The 23,045-nt window shown below is 39.6% G+C and overlaps 1 protein-coding gene across 1 annotated transcript in view; it reads left to right on the top strand.

Annotated features, from left to right (window-relative positions):
- DIP2C (DIP2 acetate--CoA ligase C (putative)) overlaps positions 1–23,045 on the top strand; it is a 341,989-nt gene that overhangs the window by 159,875 nt on the left and 159,069 nt on the right. Inside the window, 1 exon segment of the mRNA XM_086614512.1 lies at positions 21,915–21,986. Within this exon segment, the coding sequence (XP_086470638.1) occupies positions 21,915–21,986 (72 nt within the window).

Raw genomic sequence — 23,045 nt, 5'->3', positions numbered from 1 at the left:
TGCTGTATAGAAAGGTACTTCTTTTTTCAGTTTCTTTTAAATCTGCTGCTTGAGAGTTTCCTTGGATACCCATTTCTCCTTCTTAAATGAGAAACTGTTGTGTCGCCATGTATCTGCTATTCTTGATTACACAGAAATTCATCATATCTCCTGGAGGGAACTTGTCTTCATAGACTTTAAATATACAGAAATGTTTCCACAAGTCTGTTCACCCTCACTGACGTTATCTCCCTGATACATCCTCTCTACGGTGAGGTGACAACCACTAAGTACACTGCAGGATGAGACTCACCACGAATTTATATGAAGTCATAGGTATGAGGTTCCCCATTGTCTCCTAATGATTCCTATTATGTGTTTGCTTTTGGCTTCTAGTTATTTCTAATTATATTTCATAGGCTTAATCCCAATAATTCCGGCATTTTTCTCTTCTGCAATTCCAGTAGGTACATTATTATATAAAAGAGATGAGTAGAGATGATTTTTCTTGTTGTTTTAATGTTCTTTTGACAGACCGTGATGTTTACCACAGCTCAGTATTTAATGTTATTCTCTATGGAGGAGACATTTGAATGCAGCCTCTTGAGACAGATCTTTTCTTCCTTTCTTCAGAGAAGATGTGAATCTATCAATGGATTTGCTTTTCATCCTATAGCTTTTTCTAGCAAAAACATGAGTGAGTTGGTAATGATATGCAGCCAACTTTGACAGAACTATAGAGAAGCATTGTTAGATAGTAATCGAAGAGACCATGTAAGTCAGAAAGAAAGTCAGTGGGGCCCAGGCAATTGTCAACTCCTATACTTAAAAAAGATGTACAATCTCAGTCCAGCCAAATTTGAAATGCATTGTCTAAGCTGTCTTTTTTGCTTATACCGAACAAGCTGTTTGCATAGCCTAGTGACCTATGAAAGCAAAAAAAGAGGGAACACAGGATCCATTTAATCATCCAAAAGGAAGGAAAGCATTGTGTTCCTAGGTTTTTCCTAGGTATCTTCTACCTTTTTTTAAAAGACAGTTCATTAGGGTAGGTAACACACTAGCTGGAGATCTACATTCAGTTCCTTTCACTGTCTTGGACTGCCTGCATTACTTTTGGAAAGTCACACTTATTTCCTCATATACTAAAATAACTATAACAAGGATATATATGATGCTATGATGTTGATAATCACTCACTATTTTAGATGGAAACATTTAAATGGGATATTGCCACTGTCTTATACAGAAGAGCAATGAAAATTATCCTGCACTCTGCTCTCACACTGAAGGAGACACGGGCTACTGCATATCAAACACCTCATCTAAATGGTAGATGGATAGATGGATGTGTTGAGCCTATAATTTCCATGGCTTTTGCAAGATGTGGGTGATATGTGCTTTGAGAAACAATTTCATCAAAACTCCATCCCCGTGCCACTTATCAGGACCTATGTATGCGTGCAGATAATAAAAGGTGAAGTACTTTGTGTGTTAGTTGCTTTAGGAAGGCAAATCTCAGATTTTGTTGTTTCTGTAAAGTCGTCCTTCTGTAGTTTTGCTCTCTGAAATGAGTATTTGTCTATAATTATTTGTTATGTAGTTCCCTCCTTTAAAAATGATTTTTTTTAAAAAAAAATCGTATTTCTTCTGAATTCCCCTGCTCTTTTGCTGGAGCAGCTGAAGGAAGGTTTATATAAAATAGTGATTTGCCATCAGTTTGCCTATGATTGGATGCCAAAGATGTAGGAGTTTGGGGATAAATCATCTTCCTTGTTTTTTTTACGAGATAAAATCATGATGAGTAATATGTCAAAGCCTTCTGCACCTATGACCAAGAGTTTCTTACATGAGTTTATGAAGTGTGTGGAAATGTCTTTTCACTATCTAGTGTTTCATTTAGTTTATTTAACGTTTGATATATCTCTTTTTACATCCACCGTGAATGCTGAGTGTAACCTGGAGAAAAGAATTCTGTTGTTAGTAAAGCAGGGAGGGGAAATTAGAGCAATTCCTGTGTGTCCTGCTCTGGTAAAATTTGGAATGTAAATCTTAATATTTGTTTGGGAACTGGAACTAGAATGCAGTAGTAGTTTCTAGTTTTTAGAAAGGGTGGTTTATTTCTGTGAGAGCAAATTACAGATGCAAGTAGCTACACAACAGTACACAGAAAGCTGAGCTTTCCGAGGCTTTTTTTGGGTCAGTACTGGGATTGCTGCTTGCAAAAAACTGAGACTGTAGCTGAAAGAAGAGGAAATGTAACACTAAATTAGGTTTGTATAAATGAGAACACAGGCGGCCTCCTTGTTGTCCAATGTAACATTATTATTGAACCTTTGCAACCTCTTGAATTTTCATGAACAAAAGAGGAAAAGTATTGTTTGTTGATGTTCACAGGTCTGCAATCCATCTCCTTCGCTCTCCTGAACTCTCTACCCATGCGGCTCATTTTTCTCAGCAAGAACCAAAGACTTCATCCTGTGTCTTCCTTTTAAGTTTAAGGGAGCAGCAGAGTTCTGCTTTTAGTGTCTTTCAGATTGTCTGGCTCAGCAGTGCCTGGAGTACAGGGGGAGTAGACGGAAGGTTTTAGCCTGTAGCTGAAAGAGAACAGTTTGAAGTTAAAAGGAGGAGCTGTAGGTGGTTTAAATGCCATTTGGGTGCTAAGGTTACAGCTAAGTTCCCCCATCCCGCCTTTCCTTGCTGTCCTGGGATGTTTTTTAGTTATAGATAATATTTTAGACTTTCTGAATGTCTGACGATTGTAACAGAGACTTTCCATTATAATTTTACTTATTTCCATTTATTATAAATAATGTATGAATTTACTATTATTCATTTATATATTTGCTTTTTATATGAAATATATAATGGAATATATATGTATATATACTCCATTATTATATTACTTTCTACTATTATCAGATGGCCAATGCAGCCCTTAGCTTTGCAGGAGGCTGCAGCCCAAGTTTTACTGTATTCAGTTAGTCCTGTGTTGGTGGGAAGCCAGGTAAACAAGTAGCCTGCTTACCTGAAGATCTTTCTAGTATTTACCAGTTAGGAGATTTGCTGGAAACTATGCAAATGCTCTGCATGGGAGCAACACCTGGTGAATCCACCTCTGAAGATCCACCAGTGGATTAGCCGTGTCCTGCAGTCGCTGCATGAGGAGAGAGTACTAACAAGGTTCCAGCTTCAGGAGGACAGATGAAGGGCAGAAGGGGTCACACGGCAGTCTGGACACTGAGGTTCATCTTCCTATGGAAGGCACGTGGTTGAAAGCAGTGTCTGCCTGCAGGTTTGGATGTGGAAGTCCAGCTCCTGTGTAATCCGTAGTAATAACATCACTGGGACTCGGGAGGCTCCAGTAGTGACCTGGCAAATTCTGTGATAAAAGCAAACAATGCCATTTTCTGTAGGACAAAGAGATAAGGCCAAGAAGAGAGGACTCTCTAAAGTTGTGAGTGCACTCTGATATAGTCCTAAAGAAAGTGCGTTGAATCAACTCTTATGGGAAAGAGAGATCATAAAATGACAAGGAAAGTATCAAAACAACATTTTGGAGGAGGGAAGGCAGTAGTGAGGCTTGGGACAGATCTGTGATACTCTGCGATCAACAGGATTACTGAGTTGAATTTCAGGGATGCATGTTTGGGTTTTATGTATTTTAACTAAGGCCTGTGACCCACCCTCAGTCTTCACATGTAACGTTAAATACTTTGGCTGCATTAGGGCAGTGATTTCCCTTGGGAAATGAAGGACACCTTGCTGTACCTCCTTCTGATAGTGCATAGTGAGCATCCTTCTAACCTCTTTCCCTGGCTGGTGTCTTCCCGATCTCCTGTGCTTATAGTAGAAAGAAATTAAGTAAGCCTCTTCATATACTCGGAGAGTGGAAGGAGAGCAGGTGCTACTGCAACATATCTGGTATGCTCTACATATACAAGCAGAAGTGAACTGTGGCCTTGGTGTACCTGGAAGAAACATGGGCTTGTCGTTCATTACATTGAGTCCATGGCGAAGGTCATTCATCTGTCACATGGAAAAAAAAATCATGATTGCTCTCCAGTGACTTCATTGATATGGTAAAAATGAATCCAATCACCTTTTTGATTAGGTGACCAAAAGACAAATAAGCTGAGCTGCTTTTTTTTCTGTAATTTCTTCATATATATGTATGCAGAGGGCAACTTCTGAAATAAGCCATTATGCAGTGCCTGACTTGGCAAAAACTTGTGATTTTTAAAGAGGCAGTTGGGCTGTTTGGCATACATACGTAACTGCAGAGGTTAAAGAGTAAAAATGTATACCCAACCTGATTTATAAAACTCAGGGCAAGTGTTTTTTCGTAGTGGAGGTACAAACCTGCTGTTTGTTATTATGCATTATTTATATTACAATGGTACTTAGAAGTTGCAGAGAAAAGTGCTCTTCCAGGCTCTGTGTGACCTAATGTGGCTCTGACAGTGCACCTGAAACTACAGAATAGTCAGCACTGAACCATGATAGTTTCTTGGTCTGAAGAAGTCAGAGTCTTAGTTTTGTGAATTAATGTAATCTAATTGACATTTCAGTGTTTGTTCCTAGGAGCTGTTAGCTTTACAGAAGCTCTTTTGGCCGACAGGAACTTAACCTAATAAAAACAATGTAGTCAATATGTATTTTTTTTAAATTCAGACTTGTATCCTTGTTGTTCGTGCTCCTCCTTTAGTCAGTTATTACCAGCAGTGGCTCACTGGTAGATAAAGATACCTACAGAGCCACTCCTGAATTCACCCAGATTTTTCAGGGCATCAGCCAGTCTCACCTGGACATGCCTGCAGGATACACACAACCACGGCCCCTGTTGCAGCTTTAGTATTGTCTCGTATTTCGAGCCCTTTCAGTATTTACAAGTCCAAAGAGTTAGTGATTTTATGTTGTAGCATAATTTTGTGTAAAAGGAGTCTCAGAAACCTTTATGTAAGACAAATAGTTAAATACCAGTGCAAATGTGAGTTGAAAAATGAAGGATTTTAGAGATTTCAGGGATGTATTCCTCCATTTACTGAGATGGGTACTAATTTCACATTGGTGCCCATTGATACAACATTTGCATTTGAGTTTTTTACGGTAATCCTGTATTTGTGCAAAATTCTTGTATAGGAATAGCCATGTCTAAAGAAAACAACACATATTGTGTGTGTAGAGGCTTGGCTGCATTGCTTTTTAGATTTAAATGGAAACTGTTCTGGAATTGTTTCTTCCAGCTTCTTAAATAAGAAATAAATTGATGGCCACTGGGGAGAAGATGTGCTGTTGGTCTGTTTTGGACTGCTACATTGGTCTCTCTAGTTTCAGCTCTCTGTATTATACACATTACATATATATGTATTGCATTTCAGAGAAATAAAGAAAAGGAAACCGTATATACTTATCAGATTTAAAATCACAGAATACTAAGATATGCAGAAATATTCAGCCTGGAGAAGAGAAGGCTTCAGGGAGACTTTCTATCAGCCTTCCAGTACCTGAAGGGGGCCTACAGGAAAGCTGGAGAGGGACTTTTTACAAGGGCGTGTAGTGATAGGACAAGGGGCCATGGCTTTAAACTGAAAGAGGGGAGATTTAGATTAGATATAAGGAAGAAATTCTTCACTCTGAGGGTGGTGAGGCACTGTGACAGGTTGCCCAGAGAAGTTGTGGATGTCCCATCCCTGGAAGTGTTCAAGGCCAGGTCGGATGAGGTTTTGAGCAATGAGATCTAGTGGAGGGTGTCCCTGCCCATGGCAGGGGATTGGAACTAAATGATCTTTAAGGTCTCTGATTTACGCATTAGCCACTACATTAGCCACTTTTTAGAGAGAGGTTGTAGGGAGGGGGTTAGTAAGAGTGTGGTGCATGCAGCATTATTTTTGTTGTTGAAAGATTTGGAGCAGAATCCTAACAAGAAACAAGGGGAAAAGGGATTCTTTCTTTTTTTTTTTAGCTAAAGTCTTCTTTCGAACTTTGATGAAGCAAAAATATATCTTTGTCTTCACAATCTCCTCAAGCCTCTTACTGTTCTGCTTTTAATATTTTCAAATGAGATGGGCTTAGACTGAAGTGGATGTTCAAACCACTCTGCTTCAATCCAGAGAGCGTTTTGGGGTAGCATAATGTTTGACTGAAAAGAACCAAAGAAGTTGTATCGTCTTAAAGAAAAAGTGATTTTTACATCATAGCCCTTCAAATTCAGAACTAGGCAGCCAAGGAAAACAGGGAGACGCATACAAAGCAGAAAAAACCAACCAGACAGCAGAAAAACTCAGTCTTAATGACAATATAGTGATTGATGGTACTGAAATTGCAAGCATCATAAGGAAGGCTTTTATTAATAAAAAAATATGTAAAATAAAATTAAATAATATGTATAATATTGTGAACTTTAAGGGAGAAGTTTAATTTTTATTTGAATGTGTGAAGTACTCCAGACATGTTCTGTGTGGGATCTGTGTGTCAGATAATAATAATTATAGTTTTTATCTGTCTTTTAAACCTCTGGCCTTGGTCCACCAGAGTCTTAACCTTACTATAAAATCAGCTTTGTCAGGTTTTCTCAGTTAAATGTAGGTAATTTCTGCTTTTGGAAGCTGATAATATGTTGTGAAAACTCACTCTGGGATAAAGGTTTTTATTTAGACATTTTTAGATGGGAACAGTCAGGTCAGAAGAGTGACATGACAATGGGTGTTGGTAGTTGGGGTAAGTGGGCAGTGCTGCGCAGGGCTGGTGACTGGGAGCCATGAACTGGGAGCGCTGGGAAACCCTGGGCTGGAGCATCGTGCCGAGTGCTTCTCCCTGCACTACCCACTGCCTCGTTTTACCCGTGGGGGAACTGGCCTGTTGCTGCGATAGCAGGATGGGAATGATGAACGGCATGGAAAAAAACTGTATCTAAAGCGTGTTGAAAATTGGGAATTAATTACCTTGCAAGGAGCCAAATGAGGAGGAACTGACAAAAGTGTGTCAAATAATGAATGCTGCAGAGAAGGTATGTCATGAACTTTTCATGGCAGAGGGTAGGAGGATATTTAATTAACTTAAAAGTTGGCAAATTCACACCGAGCGTAATTACATTGTGGAATTAATTCTTCATTGAAAGTTATTGAGGCCAAGACTTTAGCCAAGACTTCAGCAAGATTCAGAACGGGATTCCAGTTTTATTTGGGCAGCAAAAGGTTCTCTGAGCTGTAGCAGTGAAAAACCAGAAGGTTTTTGTAATGTCGTGCTCTCAGGTTCAGGTGAGTCTCTAATGGCTTTTGATCAAATGACACTGTGAGAAGGAGGATAGATTATTTACATTTTCTGTTTCAAACTTTTTACCTTACTCTGTCCTCTAAGTAACTGTAAGTGGTGAAAGACATGAAAGCATTGGAAGGGATCCAGTGTGATTGTTCCTCTGTTTCTGACGCTCTTCCAGCCATAAAAATTAATAACTACCCCTTCAGACATCCGAAGCATGACATTATTAGAGCCGTTATTTGTCTTCTGAAAGACACAAAGATGCTGTATCTTCCCCTCTTGCACATTCAGGTTTTCAGATGCCTCTCACAGTTTTAATTATATAAATAGGGTGGGAATCATCTTTTAGTTGATGAAAGCATCTGATTCTAGTTGTGCTGTCCATGTTACACCTCTGCTACGAAGACAGGTTGCGGGAGCTGGGATTGTTCAGCCTCGAAAAGAGAAGACTTCGGGCAGACCTAATAGCTGCCTTCCAATACCTGAAGGGAACCTACAGGAAGGCTGGGGAGGGACTTTTTACAAGAATGTCCACTGATAGGACAAGGGGAAATGGGTTTAAGTTGAAGGAGAACAGATTTAGATTAGATCTTAGGAAGAAATTCTTCAGTATGAGGATGGTAAGACTTTGGAATAAATTGCCCAGAGAAGTTGTGGATGCCCCCTCTCTGGAGGTGTTCAAGGCCAGGTTGGACGGAGCCTTGAGTAGCCTGATCTAGTTGAGACGTGTCCCGGCCCATGACAGGGAGGTTGGATTAGATGATCTATAAGGTCCCTTCCAGCCTATGCCATTCTATGATTCTATGATTCTATGTTTGAATTAGAAAAATGAACATCGTAGTGAAAACTGAGATGTTCAAATGAGGAGATGGGCTTTGCAGTGCTACCATGATAAGAAATCATACAGCAGTGGTGACGTCAGATGAAAACAGTGAGACATTCCTATGAGGGCCAGACAGTGAAACTTCCAAACTGTGTGTGGAAGGGAGGAGTTGCGAGGTCTGATGTCAGCTCAGCCATGGAAAGCCTTAGCTGGAAAGCAGCTGATCCATGAGGATGTTAGTATGAGCAATATCTGAGAATGCAGATGATTAATAAAGTTAAATTAAAAAAAGATTAAAAGCCTTGTGAGCATTAAACAGGAAAGGGATGATTAAAGACCTTTGCAATGCAGATCTAGGGTCATCAGTTCTGAGTGTGGCCAGCCAGTGCTCAAGTAGTGCGTGGACACCTGGATGTGGACACTCATGACCTGAAGCAGAGCCGAGCAGCTGATTATTTGCAAGGCAGAAAAGAATGAAGATCACTGAAAATGTGGTTCTGACACAGCCTTACAGCATCTGAGTCCACTGGAAAGAAGAAGAGATGCTTGAAGACACAACTGCAGTACTGAGGATCTTGAATTTCAGTGTACAAGTTTGAAGACTGGTAGCTGTTAAGTGCATGCTGGTCACATGCGTTTCTGTCCAAAACAATCTATGTGCATGTGCTATCTGAATTATGTTGAAAAGTCAGTGTTTTGTGTATATTTACAAGAGGTTGTAAATCCTTCTTTAATTCTTGCATTCTTAATTCCTTAAAAAATGGCTGCCTTCACAGGCTCTGCTAGTCCTATTTCCCAGCTAAGACTTAATAACAGAGTATTAAATGAAGTCTCTTGTTGCTTTTCTATGTTAAGTAATCTTTATTGGCACTTCTAAAGTTTCTGTATTGTAACTGTGAAAGCAAAGGAATTGATGGCTTTGGTAAGGTGTGTTATTGGTGCTCCTTCGGTCCTCAGGCTGGCACGTTTGCCGATTTACCTACTGGTTCACAAAATGAAGTAATCCACAGTGGGCGTTCCTACAAACCAGTGAATTAAGAAACATTTGTGATAATAATTATCTACCTGTCAGCTCGTGACAATTGAAGAACAAGAGCAGAACAGTATCTGTTTTGACATATTGACACAAACGTGCATTCATGGGCTGTCTCAAAAACTTCTTCCAAACCACTGGTTCTTCCTGTGAAAGCCAAACTCAAGTGCTAAACTTTATCACCATGGGAAATGACCTTTGCTAACGCCTGCCTGTTAGAATGGCGTTGCTGGTTTTGGCTTCTAGTACAGGTGAGAATGAACACTGCTCAGTAAAAGTTTGCTTGCTTTTATTTTATTAAGTATAGCTATGATTTAGTTCTAGCTTCTTTTTAAAAAAGAACTCTATATTGCATGAAAGAATGTAACAAAGATGTGAAAGCAGTGGCTTCTTTCAGGTTTGAAATATTTTATTATTTTTGAAATCTGAGGGAAAAAGCTACAGGAATCACAGAATAACCTCATTAACATTTGAAATAAATCATGAACTGAGGAAGAAAATAAAATGTTTCCACATCTGGCTTATGGCAGCAAATTTCTGTATCTTGATCGAGAGTAGTTGTATGCTGGAAATGGAGAAAAATAAGAAGAATGAAAGTATGGAGATCTTGTTTTCCAACTGCATAGAAGTGTGTGCCTCGGACCTAGCAGGAGCTTGCAGATTTGCAAGAGCCATATTTCACAGGCACTGGAGAGTAATGCCTCCTATGAGAACAGCTGCTGTGTGCTAACATCAGTATGAGCTGTCACATTAGGTCTATAATAATGTCACAGACCTTTAGGAGCCTTCGGAGGTGCTACAGCAGGGAAAAAATGGAACTGTCAAATATTGTGAAAGCTGTGAAGAACAGGGACATCGATTGTGTCTTGAGATAATTGAAGGTATGCAACTATTTTCCCTTTTGAGTTGTTTTGCAGGCTTAAGAGAGTTAGGATCTGAGTCAGCCTTTGGGTAATAGAAGTCCTTGAGTCAAAAGGATGCATATTTTCAGTGCTTTATAAACTCTTTGCCCACATAACAGGAGACCAACGAGCTGCTTTTGGGTTTTTCTGTTCTTTTAGTAACACGCTTGGAATCGAGTTGAGTAACCATATGATGTTAATTCATCTTGCTGTTTGAGGCCCTTCTGGAACAAAGTGGGAAAATGACATGAATACATTTTAGGTTATTTCTTTTAAGAGTGGAATTTCAGTACTTCGATTCATGCAGAAATTATGCCAGCGACAGTTTTCAAATGTAGTTTTTTACATAGAAAAGATGAAGTGAGCTGGATACCTTATTAACGCGCATTACAGTTCACGTATTGCGGATGCCTTTAAATAGCTGTTCATTTTATTGTATCTGGCTGTTGGATCAAATCAGCTGTCAACAAAATGTATTTTAAAATATCAGCCTAAACTGCATTTGCAAGCTGTAAAATAAGGATTAATTTTTTTGATTTCTTGAGAATAGAGACAGATTTCATTTACTCTGCATTACCATGACAGGCATATTCTAATATTTATAACTGGAGATAGATCAATTTGTTCTGCATAAATCTTCCTTAGTTTTGAGGCCTAGATTTGGTTAAAAATCTGAATTGGGTTTTCTTTGAATTGCAAATTAATTGTAGTGAATATTTAGTTATCTCAGGTTAGTAGGCAAATAAATACTTCCAGGAACTGTGCAATTTGGGAAGCCTTTATCTTTTCAGAAACACTTTGGATAGTGGTTATTATATACTAATAACAACGGAAGAAAAAATCAGTTTAAGTTGTTAAAGTAGGTAGCTAGATAATATCAGCGTTGGAATACTAATAGGAAAAATACTGATAGGGGAAGGAAAGTTCAGTGGTAGGAATTTGTAATTCTCAAACAATAAGTGGCATTACCAGATTTATGGTCAACAGTTCGCCACTGACCTGCTGTGGGACAGAAGCAGTAGTTCAGGTGATCTGCTTTGGAGCTGATGTCTAATGTTGTGCTAAAGTGAAGTTCTGAGGCACAAAATTATGAACAGACTTCCTTGGAAAGACAACATCAATATGTTCATCTACCTGGACTTGTGCAAAGCTTTTGACACTGTCCCGCACGACATTCTTCTCTCTAAACTAGAGAGGCATGGGTTTGATGGATGGACCACTCGGTGGATAAGGAATTGGCTCAATGGCCGTACTCAGAGAGTAGTGGTCAACGGCTCGATGTCCATGTGGAGACCGGTCACGAGTGGCGTCCCTCAGGGGTCCGTGTTGGGCCCGGCCCTCTTCAACATCTTTGTCGGTGACGTGGACAGTGGCATGGAGTGCACCCTCAGCAAGTTCGCCGATGACACCAAGCTGTGTGGTGCCGTCGACACGCTGGAAGGGAGGGATGCCATCCAGAGGGACCTCGACAGGCTGGAGAGGTGGGCCCGTACCAACCTCATGAAGTTTAACCAGGCCAAGTGCAAGGTCCTACATCTGGGTCATGGCAATCCCAGGCACAAATACAGACTGGGCGGAGAATGGATCGTGAGCAGCCCTGAGGAGAAGGACTTGGGAGTACTGGTGGACGAGAAGCTCAATATGAGCCGGCAATGTGCTCTTGCGGCCCAGAAGGCCAACTGCATCCTGGGCTGCATCAAGAGGAGCGTGGCCAGCAGGTCAAGGGAGGTGATTCTCCCCCTCTACTCTGCCCTCGTGAGACCTCACTTGGAGTATTGCGTCCAGTTCTGGAGTCCCCAACATAAGAAGGACATGGACCAGTTGGAGAGGGTCCAGAGGAGGGCCACGAAGATGATAAGAGGGCTGGAGCACCTTTCCTATGAGGACAGGCTGAAAGAGTTGGGGCTGTTCAGCCTGGAGAAGAGGAGGCTCCGGGTGACCTTATAGCGGTCTTCCAGTACCTCAAGGGGGCCTACAGGAAAGATGGGGAGAGGCTGTTCAGGAGGGCCAGTTGTGATAGGACAAGGGGTAATGGTTTTAAAATAGAGGGAGGTAGATTCAGGTTGGATATTAGGAAAAAATTTTTTACCATGAGAGTTGTAGAACACTGGAACAGGTTGCCCAGAGAGGTGGTGGATGCTCCATCCCTGGAGACGTTCAAGGCCCGGTTGGATGAGGCCCTGAGCAACCTGATCTAGTTGGAGATATCCCTGTTCCTTGCAGGGGGGTTGGACTAGATGACCTTTGAAGGTCCCTTCCAGCCCTAACCATTCTATGATTCTATGATTCTATGTATGTGCTATGGTGTTACAGTTCAGAAATTTCTGTGTCTAGCAGTAATATCAGAATTGCTTTTCAGATGCATGAGAGAAGAGTAACACAATTTTGTACCTGTTTGGGGTTTTTTGGACTGTGGGATATGGGTCAGAGAATGTTGCTTAGATCCATAAAGTGCTCCTGAATGCTGACTCTTGCTGTGTCTAAGTTGTAAGTGCCCTTCTGCTTAGTGAAACCTGTGTTCCCAGGTAGAATAACATTAGGGTCCATCACAGCCATCTTATCAAGAACGTAATTGAAAGCCAAGAAGAAATACTGTAGAAAGAGGTGTGGTTTTGGGAAATTTAGATTACTTAATCTATAGTTTGGACCATCTCCAGCCTGTCTCACAAAACACAACGGGAGAAGATGCCGTCATTTAATGCACGTGTTGGAGCACATAAAACTAAACTCCCTTTCTCCTCCAGAGAAGATGTGAAGCAACATTTCACCTCTTAAGTAACGTGATAACCATCTTTCAGAAGGCATTCTAAGAAAGGAACTCTAAATAAAGTAGTTTGATTTGCAGAGAATAGTTTAGAATCTGCTGAGACAGAGAAGATAATAAGGAACTGTTCAACGATGTTGCTCGAGTGCTCATCACTCAGAGGAAGGGTGTTGACTTTGATTGGCTTTTCTTGCATAGCAGGATGTTGGACTGGGCGTCTGAGGAGGTCATTCCCTTTTGTATGCTTTTAAAATGAATATGTTTCTATACTTCAGATTTTTTTGGAAAGAAACTAAAGTTATTCTACTCTTATTTGGAAGCTTGAAAAAAGCGGAGATACCAGTGACTAGAATAGAGGTAACAGGGGTGTGGGTTAGATTGTTGGGAGAATTGCTTATCAGAACTTGGAGATGTCTGGAGGCTTTCACTTGGCCACTCTGAGCTTGTGATAAGGTTGCATCTCAACTGTTGGAAATACGAAAGCAGATGATGGGTGTATCAGGTGTTTATGGGAAGTAGGTGCTTATGATGCTTGAACACTGGTGACAGAGTTTGTGATTGAGGGGGTTGAATTGAGAGTAGTAGGCAGTAATTTATTAACTGGACTTAGTAAATTAAGCACTATCATTTCAACAGAAAAATATGAATATTATCTTGGACACTTACATTCCCTTCGTAAAGCACTACTTTTTTTTTTTTTTTCAATTCTCCAAAATCATGTGTCTTGTAACAAAACATGGTGTACAAAAATGGTAGACCAGATTATTGAGCTTGATGATATCCCAAGTGATACATTTTTAAAGACATTATGGTCACTCAGCATACTCATTATGATAATTCAAGTCCCTGTTCTCAACTACTTACAACTCCTCAATATTCTTCCACAGCCCTTAGCAGTCTTCTGATTGTCTGAAAAGGAGTATTCCTGCTTCAGTTTCCCCCGTGGTAGTTAGGAAATCTGGGCTTTTTTGCGTTTGCATCCAGCTGTCAAAGTACGTGGAAATTTGCATTTGCATGAAGTTGTTTTTTTTTTTTTTTCCCAGAAGAGATTATATTTTTACAAAAACTGGGCAAAGAGATTTGGATGTTTTGGCATTCTAATACTATAGTACAACTACTCTAAATACCTATTTTTTAAATCAATGTAATGTCTTTAACACACATTAGGGTAAAATAAAATGCTTTTAGATAGTGCTGAAGCAATCCTATTATTGACTAGGATACCTAATCTCGAACACAGAAGCTTTATGGTGAACCCAAGTCAAAAGGGAGAAAGTTGCAATGTATCACGTAAAAGCTGTTCTTTTATTTTTTTCACAACATATGAAAATAGGAGTTCCAGATTTCTGTTCTGAATTGAAATTTGGGAAGAGCTCTGCAGTCATACTGTGGTGCATTAAAATACTGGAAGCAAAATTATGGATGACGAATTTAGAAATCTGTTGCTTTTTAGAAGATTCGCAATCTTTTCTAAGAAGGTTAACTCATTTGGACTTTTTTGGTTAAAATTAGTAATAGCCAAAGTAGTGAAAAAAGAGTTAAAAATGCAAAGTCAGAAGCAAGAGAGTTCATAAGCTGCTTCCTTGAGAAGTGGCAAAATAAGAAATTTCCCTATTAATCAATTTCATCATTTTACTTAGATATTGCAGTTTTTTCGTTTTGGAAAGCCTGGGTATATTTTTCTGCCCAGAGGAGGAAATAAGCTTAGAGATTGGTTCATATAATGTATTTTCGGTTTTGTTTTATACATCTGTTATGTATTCCTCTTTCAGGATTCCTCCTCCTCCTCCTTTCATTCTTTTTTCCAAGACATTTTCAGGGCTCCGAAAATTGGGACACAAATTTGTGCAGTACCCAGCGCGGTGCAGCATTTATGGAAATGTCTGATTTGCTCCGAACTGCAAATTCTAAATATTGATAAGTGGAATTACTGCTGTAATTATCTTTCTTTAGGGAACATTTCTAACTTGAAATATAAAGCCTGACTATTAAATAACATTTATCAAGAATGCTTCCTTAGGCATACTTTTCAGAGTTGTATTTTATTTTTATCTTGAGCAAGATCTGACTCTGCACGGTTTGTGTTAGAAACAGGGAGAATAACTAGAACAGGCAAATGCCTCGTAGGCAGCAGGGAAGTGAGTGGAGAGATGAAAGATGAGCTTCCAGCAGCTGCAAAAAGGATATACACTTCAAGGGTGCCCTATAAGCCTTATAAAGCAATAAAGGAAGGAAAACAACATTATAAAGCGTCCCAACAGCCATAAAATTCCAAAAATGGCAAGGATTGCTTTCATTATATAAAGTGTTCGTTAAAGCTTTAAATAATGAAATAAACTCTTGACACTGAGAATGGAAACCTTCACTGTTCAACCAGCCTCTGTTTACTTTACAGTAATCCAGGCCATAAAAGTAGTGCCGCACAAATACTCCGTTCTGGGGGAGCTCCGGGATGCCCAAGGACCACACAGTTCTCCGGCTTCAAAGGAGCGGGGTCTCCAGCAGCACGCCTGGCTCCTGGCCTGCTGCCATGCCACTGGCACTCGGCTCGGCCAGGTGGTAGAAAGTCTGAGTCAGAAAATCCCTGGGATTGTTTTCATTGGCTTCAATTAGGTGTTTCGGGGTTCTTTTGGGGGAATTTTATTTTTTTTTTTACTTTCTTCTTTTGAAGCCCAGGCGTATGTTGAGTATTGGAAAAATGTGCTGAAGACTTTGGGACCAGAAAGTAAGTGGGGAAACTCCTTAAGGGATCTTCTGGGATTCAAGGTGGAGATGCTCAAAAATGTCTTCTATGTAAAATGATTTACTACTCACTTACTTCTTTGAAAATGTAGAACTTGAATTAAAACCGAGAACTTAGCAGATTATGCAACAGATACTTAATTTGTCTATCAAAAGAATGAGAAGAAAGTATTTATTTTGAACAGGAATACTTTTAAAATTCAAACCCCCTTGTATCTGTTATTTTAGCAGTGTTAATGTAGCTTACCTTATCTGTTCATAGCATAATCTGTTTAAATATTTTTTCCTGAATTAGAAGCCACTTTAGAAAACATTATAAGCTGTAGAGTACACACAGAGTGCTCCTCCTTATCTGTCATTGAAATTCAGCCATTTTCTGCTTTGCTTGCAGCGTACAGGAACAAAATGTATCCTTGGGGAAAAAAAAAGAATTCAGCTATATGTGGGTAAAATTATCATTTAAGCTACAGCATGCTTTCCTTAAAGGCACTTGAGCAGTACTGCAATTTATGATACAATTTGCAGTGAAAGTGTGGGATCCCCTGAATTTTTCTGCCCAGTGCCAGTTTTTGCTCTTTGTTTCTTCGTCATAGCTCTGAGTAGTTTTCTAAGCCGCTGATGAGGTTACATGTCTTTTGTAAAAGACATTGGAAAAGAAAATGGCTCCTGATACATATTTTTGTGTTCATGTACGTGTTTCGTGAGATATATTTGTGCAGTTTTGATCTCTCTGTACTTGCACCATCCAAAATGAAATCCTTTGTCTCTTGGCATATTTTTGGGAGACCAGACAGGGAGACTGTCTGCATCATGAGTGGGAGAAGTAAATGAGTCACAGTTCTCTTTATGAGGAGCTTTGTTTCATTCAAATCCCTCTTGCCAAGATGCTGACACTGAATTTGAGTCATCAGCAATAAACAAGTCGTACAGAAAATTGAATCTTTAGAGGGCAGAAAATCATGGGCAAAGGAAAGGCACTTGCCGGCGAGCTCTGTTAGTCTGTGTTTGAGAGGAGTTATTGATTGCACTATTTCCCGTGGTGGATTTTTCCATGAGTGCCTTAAACTAATTCAAAGTCCCGGTCTGAAATTTCATTTCGAATCGTGCATCTGTAGTGAAAACCAGCAGTGTTAGTCTGCCTTCGAGATTGCTGAACATAAAATTGTGTTTTCACCGTGCTGAACAAGGTGATTGTAGTCTCCGGTTTTATCATTAGCTTTTCACCTGTCCTACGTCCTGAAAGACTGAGATCAGTAGAAAGTGCTGACATCTTCCAGAAAAAAGGAAAAATTTGGTGAAATTTATCTTATGTTTAGTTTGGTTTACTTTTCTTTCCCTGTATAATGCAATTATCTTTCACTTGACTAAATTTACTTCATGTGTCACAGTAGCAGTCCATCAGGACTGGGCATGTTTGTGTTCAGGAAGTGAAAATAGATCAGCTGATGCATATTTCAATTGAAAAGGAAATTTTTATACTGTGTCGACTTTAAGCGTTTTACTTTCATGAAGGTAGCACAACACCTTATTTGTCTATGGTACTAGCATTTCTAACCACTTTCAGCTTTTAAAGTTTAAATGTTTTAAAGAAGGTTAGTAATGTACAAGTATTTGTATTTTCACGTTTAATAACCCTCCCACCAACAAAACACTAAAAAGTCAGTATTTTGCTGATTACCTAAAATGTGCCCTCTTATTGTTTTCATTTTAAGGCGTAATTCCATGATCGATCTAGGTCATGACATAGAAATGGATGGAGCTGACTCATGGAGGGGACAGGAAAGGGGATAGGATAATGGAAACAACTTCAACGTTTATGGGCATTTTTTACTCCTCAAAATGTCTTATACAATGTGGAGTATCCCAAGGGACTCTCTATTACCTAGAGTTCCTTCCTCGCTTGTGACGAGCGTGTGTGCTGTGCTTGCGTTGCTCTGACCTCCCCGGCTTTGCCCTGTCGTCTTTGTAAAGAGGCAGAAATCCAACACTGTTGATGGAAAGAGAAAAATACAGGAAATTTTCAAAGAGAATGGAGGGTATAATAGAAACAGTAGCAGTTGTGGTGAGCATAGTCGAATGACCTTACACTACAGCGTGGCTTTGCTAAATACAGCTACAAAATACTTGTTGTCTGTGAGCGCCGATGTAGGAGAGCATTGCCATCTGCAACTCGGGAAGTTACAGAAACGGGCACAAATCACGAATAAAGAGATGGCAATAGGGTTATGGAGCGCCAGAGCCCTGGTCTTGTACTCTCTCAACTGGGCAGCCTTCTTCCTCAGAGGGTTGGATTGTCTTTCGTTTGTACTGTCCCCTTCATCGCAAAAGTGGCATTTTCGCTTTTGTTTCTGAAGAGACTCTGGAAGAGTAGAAATAAAAAACAAACTTGTTTTGTGGCAAGAGGATCAGTGTACTGCATGCATGTTGTTCAGTCAATTTTAAATATGGATGGGGAAAAAAAATAGGGTAAAATTTGCTCAGTCTTAGTGAGTTCAGATCTCTCAGGCTTGTGCTTTGCACTGCCTTGCTGACCCTCAGACACAGTACCCTCCTGGGTGTACATCTGTGGCTCACTGATGGTGGAAACCTGTCAATCACTGTTGGAGGTGAAGAGAAAAAGAACAACACGTCCAGAGGAAGAAAACTTGGGAGAGTTCTGATGCAAATGGGAGACTGAAAACCTTGAGTGCAATGAAGTGCAGCCTGGGAGGAAGGGAGTGAGGAGAAGGAGGAGGAGGGCCTGGGGACCAGCTGTGGGATGAAGCTGAGAAGTAGCAGAGCAGGGCAGAGTGTTTGGGAGCAGAGCCAGAGCCAGGGGATAAGGTGAGAGCCAAGGAAGGAGACAGGCAGATAGAGCAGAGAGCTGCAGCGACCTGCTAAATGGAGGTGCCACCTTTCAGGTGCCTGATGTTATGTGATGGTGTCTTGTCCCACAGACACCCACGGTGGCTTGCCTCGCACAGCTGTTCTGTGCATCATTGCATCATGGCTCAGAAGTGCTGCACAAAAGGGGGCAAAGGTGTCATGAGAAGAAAGGTAGAGAGTGATGCAGCAAGGAGGTCTAAATTTGCAGGGGCTTTGAAGAGTTTGTTCATGTAGTAAATGGAAAACTCAACATGTAGTGTCTGCTCAAAAGACATTGTAGGTGAGACCCTTTCCCCTTCTGTCTTTGGAGGTGGACTTTGAATGAACACAGCAAAGTCCTGAGGGACCACTTTTTTTTTGAGAGAAGAAGAGTTAATTCAAAATGGAAAGGGAGCATAAATCCTATGTTGTTATGGCAAGAAAGTATAGTCCGTGTAATCCTGTTGATATTCTCCAAAAACTGAGCCTAAATACAGTATTGTACTGTGGAATAACATGAATTAGGTGGACCTAACTGAAAAGGGGTTTGTTCCTCATATGATACTTGTAAAATTCTGGCATTAATTTGTGAAAGAATGAAGGACATAGACCAAAGGTCTTTTATATTGTGCTTAAAAAATGGAGTGAATGGTAATGGATGATAAGAGCAGAGTTTAAGGTCACTTAATTTTTGGTGAGCTGTGTTTAGTATGTATTAGGAGTTTACACAATGAGTTCATCATAGCTTTGAAATGCAATAGTTTTGCATATATCGTAATATTTTAATGGTAATTCAATTATTGTTTATGTTCTGTAGTCAGTCTACCTGAAAAAATACAAATTAATACAAATATCATTAATCCTGACAAACAAAGTGTTTTTGTGCACTTCTCCAGACTACATGATACAGTTGACTTCCTTCCACCTCAGAATGGTAGTAGTGATACTACAATGAAAAATGTGGTGACTTTATATTTTGCTTTTACATGTTTTTAAGATTTGGTTACTAGGGTAATGATAGACATGATTATAAAAAAAATAGTGATAATTCTAAATGATTTTGCTGTTTGTTCTTGGAAGTTGAAATATTTTTATATAAAATTGTCTCAAAAAATCACGTTATCGGTGGTTTTTTGGTGGAGACAGCAGGCTGGGGAAGGAGTCGCCATTGTTCCTTCTTAGAATAATTCCTTTATTTGGTGAACTTCAAAAGAGTGAGTCTTGTTACTGATTTGAGTGAAAGCTTGTTATTGGCAGGAGATAACACTTGGTAGTTATCTTTCCGACTTTGGTGTCAGTGAAATTGCTTGTCCTCTGCATTTCTTCCCAGTAAGGACAATATAGGTTTAGAAGCTAGCAGAACAAATTTTTATTGCAGGAATGGGTGCAGGTTCCATGAGCAGCGTCTAGAATGTACAGCTTTCGATATTGATTTGCATGTGTATGTACTACCAAGTGTGTGTAAGAATAATCAGTAGTTAAGCACCTGTTGTTAATTGTTTCATATTTAAAAGGGCATTGCCAACTTGCACATACCACAGTGGAGCTGTGGTTCTCCATAGAATATCTCTGTTGTCCTTTAAGAGCAATAGTAATAAAATGAAATTTTGACTCAAATAAAGTGTGTTTGGAATGCAACAGAATTTGGTATTAATGAGCACAGGTAATTAATGGTAATTTGGTTAGAAAAATTTTTAAAAGAAAAATTTGCTTGTATTATGTAATTTTCAAATAGAAATAAACATGTTTTTTCATTAAAACCTTTTAATGAACTGGTATCTATAGTTACTGCCTGATTTGTGAGAAGCTGATGATTACCATGGAGAGGGAGCTTGTTTCAGTAGTTTGAACGCGTGCCTGAAGTATTCAAAATGGGAAGAAATGTGCTTGAAGAGTCAGTGGGTTTGAACTTCAGAAGATTAGGTCCTCTTGCCAAGTCTGCCACTTCTTCCCTGGGTAAATATGGGACAGTTATCATTTGAAGTGCTTCACTCTCACTTTCCTCATTTTAAACCACGGATATTTTAGTTGACTTCTTTTGTAGAGCAGTTTGAGATACAGTAGAGAAGAGGATAGGTGTTATTTTAAGCACTGTTTTTTAACCAGGGGTGAAAGGTTGGCTCAGAACACTGGCAGAGAGGCTTGGAGAATTTTGCCTCCTTATTGCTTATTGGAACCATCTCCAAGAAAAGGTCTTTCATCAAAGAACAACATTTGAAAGTGTTTTCCTGTAGTTAGTGATTACAGACCAACCGACAGAAAGCTTTCCATACATTGATGCTAATTGAGCATCCGTTTACCAGAGTGGCTGGGATTGAAACGAGTATGCAGTCCTCGTGGCAAATGGTCTCCATAGGTGAAGGTTGAATGTAGGGATGGAAGAACATGAACAGACATGTGTCGCTGTATCTAGCTGGAGATTACTGCCAAAGCTCCACTTCTTTTTGTGGTTTCTGCCCCGCTAAGCCTTTTACAAACATATGAGTCCAGTGTTGCAGCTGAACTTTAACGGCATGGCGAGCCTTACAATAGCAGATATGCTTAGTGAAGGGGCAGGGAATAGGTTATTTCAAAAATCTTATAACTGTAAAACCTATCACTCTTTTTAGCATCTGAAGTAGCTTGTATTGAATTTCATACATCCGTATATGTGCATGTGTGTTCACACATTTGGAAGGAAGAATCTGGATATTTGAATTATATTTGAACAAATATTTTAACTATTAAAGTTAGATCTAGAGCTCCAGAGCCAGGACTGTATCACAGCTTCAGTGCCAAACTTCTCCTGAACTTTAGTTTAAAGACTAAAAGTATATATTTTGCTCTACATATCTGATTATCCATTACTTTCTTTTAGGAAACTTTTACAGATTCTTTTTTTTTATTCTTACATTAAAAAAGAAGTTACCTGAGGAAACTGCAGAAACAGTGAAGTGTTATATTAATTGAATTTAAGAAATTAAAACATTTGTCTTAAAAATTTTTTTGAGATTTAATTGGAAAGTCAGACAAAGAATCTTTAGCTACTATTTTCTAGTGGATCTGTGGTAGATTTGGTATGATTTTGTTCCTCTCAATACTGCTTAGAAATCAGCTAAAACATTTATATTGCAAAAATAATATAGCAGCAGTTTCAAGTCTTTTGTGCCTTACATGCTTGATTAGAAAAATCCCATTAATGACAGAAAGTGCTAATCAGCTATGTGTTTTGCCAGCCACCACAAGCCCATACACGCTATATAATCCATTGTTTATCAACCTAATGAAGGTTATTGTAGCTTTTGAAAGCTTGTGTGACAGTGACAGCATCTCAAAGTGGTTTTAAAAATGTGCCGCCGGACTCTGATGCTGGAATAAATCAAGGCTGAATATTTACTTGTCAGGATGGCTCTGGCGTAAATGAGTTTTTTCTGGGTGGAAGGATCATACTGTGCTTTTCATTTGCTCATTATAATTGTCAAGACAGACAAACAGTGCAGTGGTGGCTAAGCTGATGGTGCTGCCATTAAGCAGTTAGACACTGTCTTTATCCACATCTTATTGATTTTCCTTTTCTTTTCTTGGCAGGTGACATCACACAGAAAGGATATGAAAAGAAGAGATCAAAATTAATTGGGGCCTACCTGCCACAGCCTCCCGGTACGTGTATCTGTGTTTGCGATATATGAAGATGTCAAGTATACTGGTAGTTTCCACAGTAAAAATCTGCATCTCTGAAGAAATATATGTGGCAGAAACAAAGCTATTGTTATGCAGAAAAAGCTTATTCCATCCATTTTATGTATATTTTTTAATATATATATGTCCGCTTTGATGTGTGTGTACATATTTTACATACATTGCTGTGGATTTGGCAGTCATGTCTGGAAAATAAAATCACCCTAGGCTTGTTAGAAAGGCGTTGTTTGTTAGAATTAAGGCAAAAATACAGAGGAAAACGTGATGTCCTAACTCATTAAGACCTGAGCCAAGCAAAGCTTTCTGAACAGAGGTATACACAAGCGTGCAAGAGAACCTTGGAGCTTTATACCTTCTTCCATTTCTAGATTTCCTGTCCAAATCTCCCTTTTGAAGGCACTGGAGAGAGCAGCAACATCCCTAGAGTTCAGCTTGTCCTATAATGTGTGGGCAACCAATCCTTTATAGATACCTGGTCTTAGCGTTGAGGGGTGAGTTGCCTGGACTTGTCCAAAAGGTGTAAAAATATCTTCAAACTAAATTTAATAATGTATTACTGGATTGGAATTATTTCCTATATAGATAAGAACTTTTCAGAGTTCTTTCACTCTTCTCAGGCACTGGATCATGAGGTTGAATAGGGAGTTGTAGGTATTGGTGTAGGCATCCTTTTTGTGTTGGCCCCAGGGGAGCGTGCCCCACACGCTCATGGCACCTTACTACCTTATGGAGGCTCCACTTGGGCTTGGCTGTCATCTGAGCCCTGTTTATGTTGCAGGCCTGCCAACTAGTTTCTTCCTTCTTTTACAGAATTCTGCCTTTATGGTGGAGTTGATGGTTTTCTATTTAAACTGCTCCTGTGCAGAGGCATTGCCTTGTTCTCTCTTCTTCAGGTGTATATAAGTTAGCTAGCTCCACAGCAGAATGGTGGTTTTGTGCCTTTGGATTTCACTTAGTCTGCTCCACTGGTGGGAACTCCACAAAAGAGATCAGTGTTACAGACACCTCCTTTTTCTGAAG

The sequence above is a fragment of the Tauraco erythrolophus genome, chromosome 7, assembly GCF_009769465.1.
Source record: "Tauraco erythrolophus isolate bTauEry1 chromosome 7, bTauEry1.pri, whole genome shotgun sequence".
In the NCBI taxonomy this organism is placed as follows: domain Eukaryota; kingdom Metazoa; phylum Chordata; class Aves; order Musophagiformes; family Musophagidae; genus Tauraco; species Tauraco erythrolophus.
The sequence above is the reverse complement of the archived record's forward strand: the minus strand, read 5'-3'. Positions and strand labels throughout refer to the sequence as shown.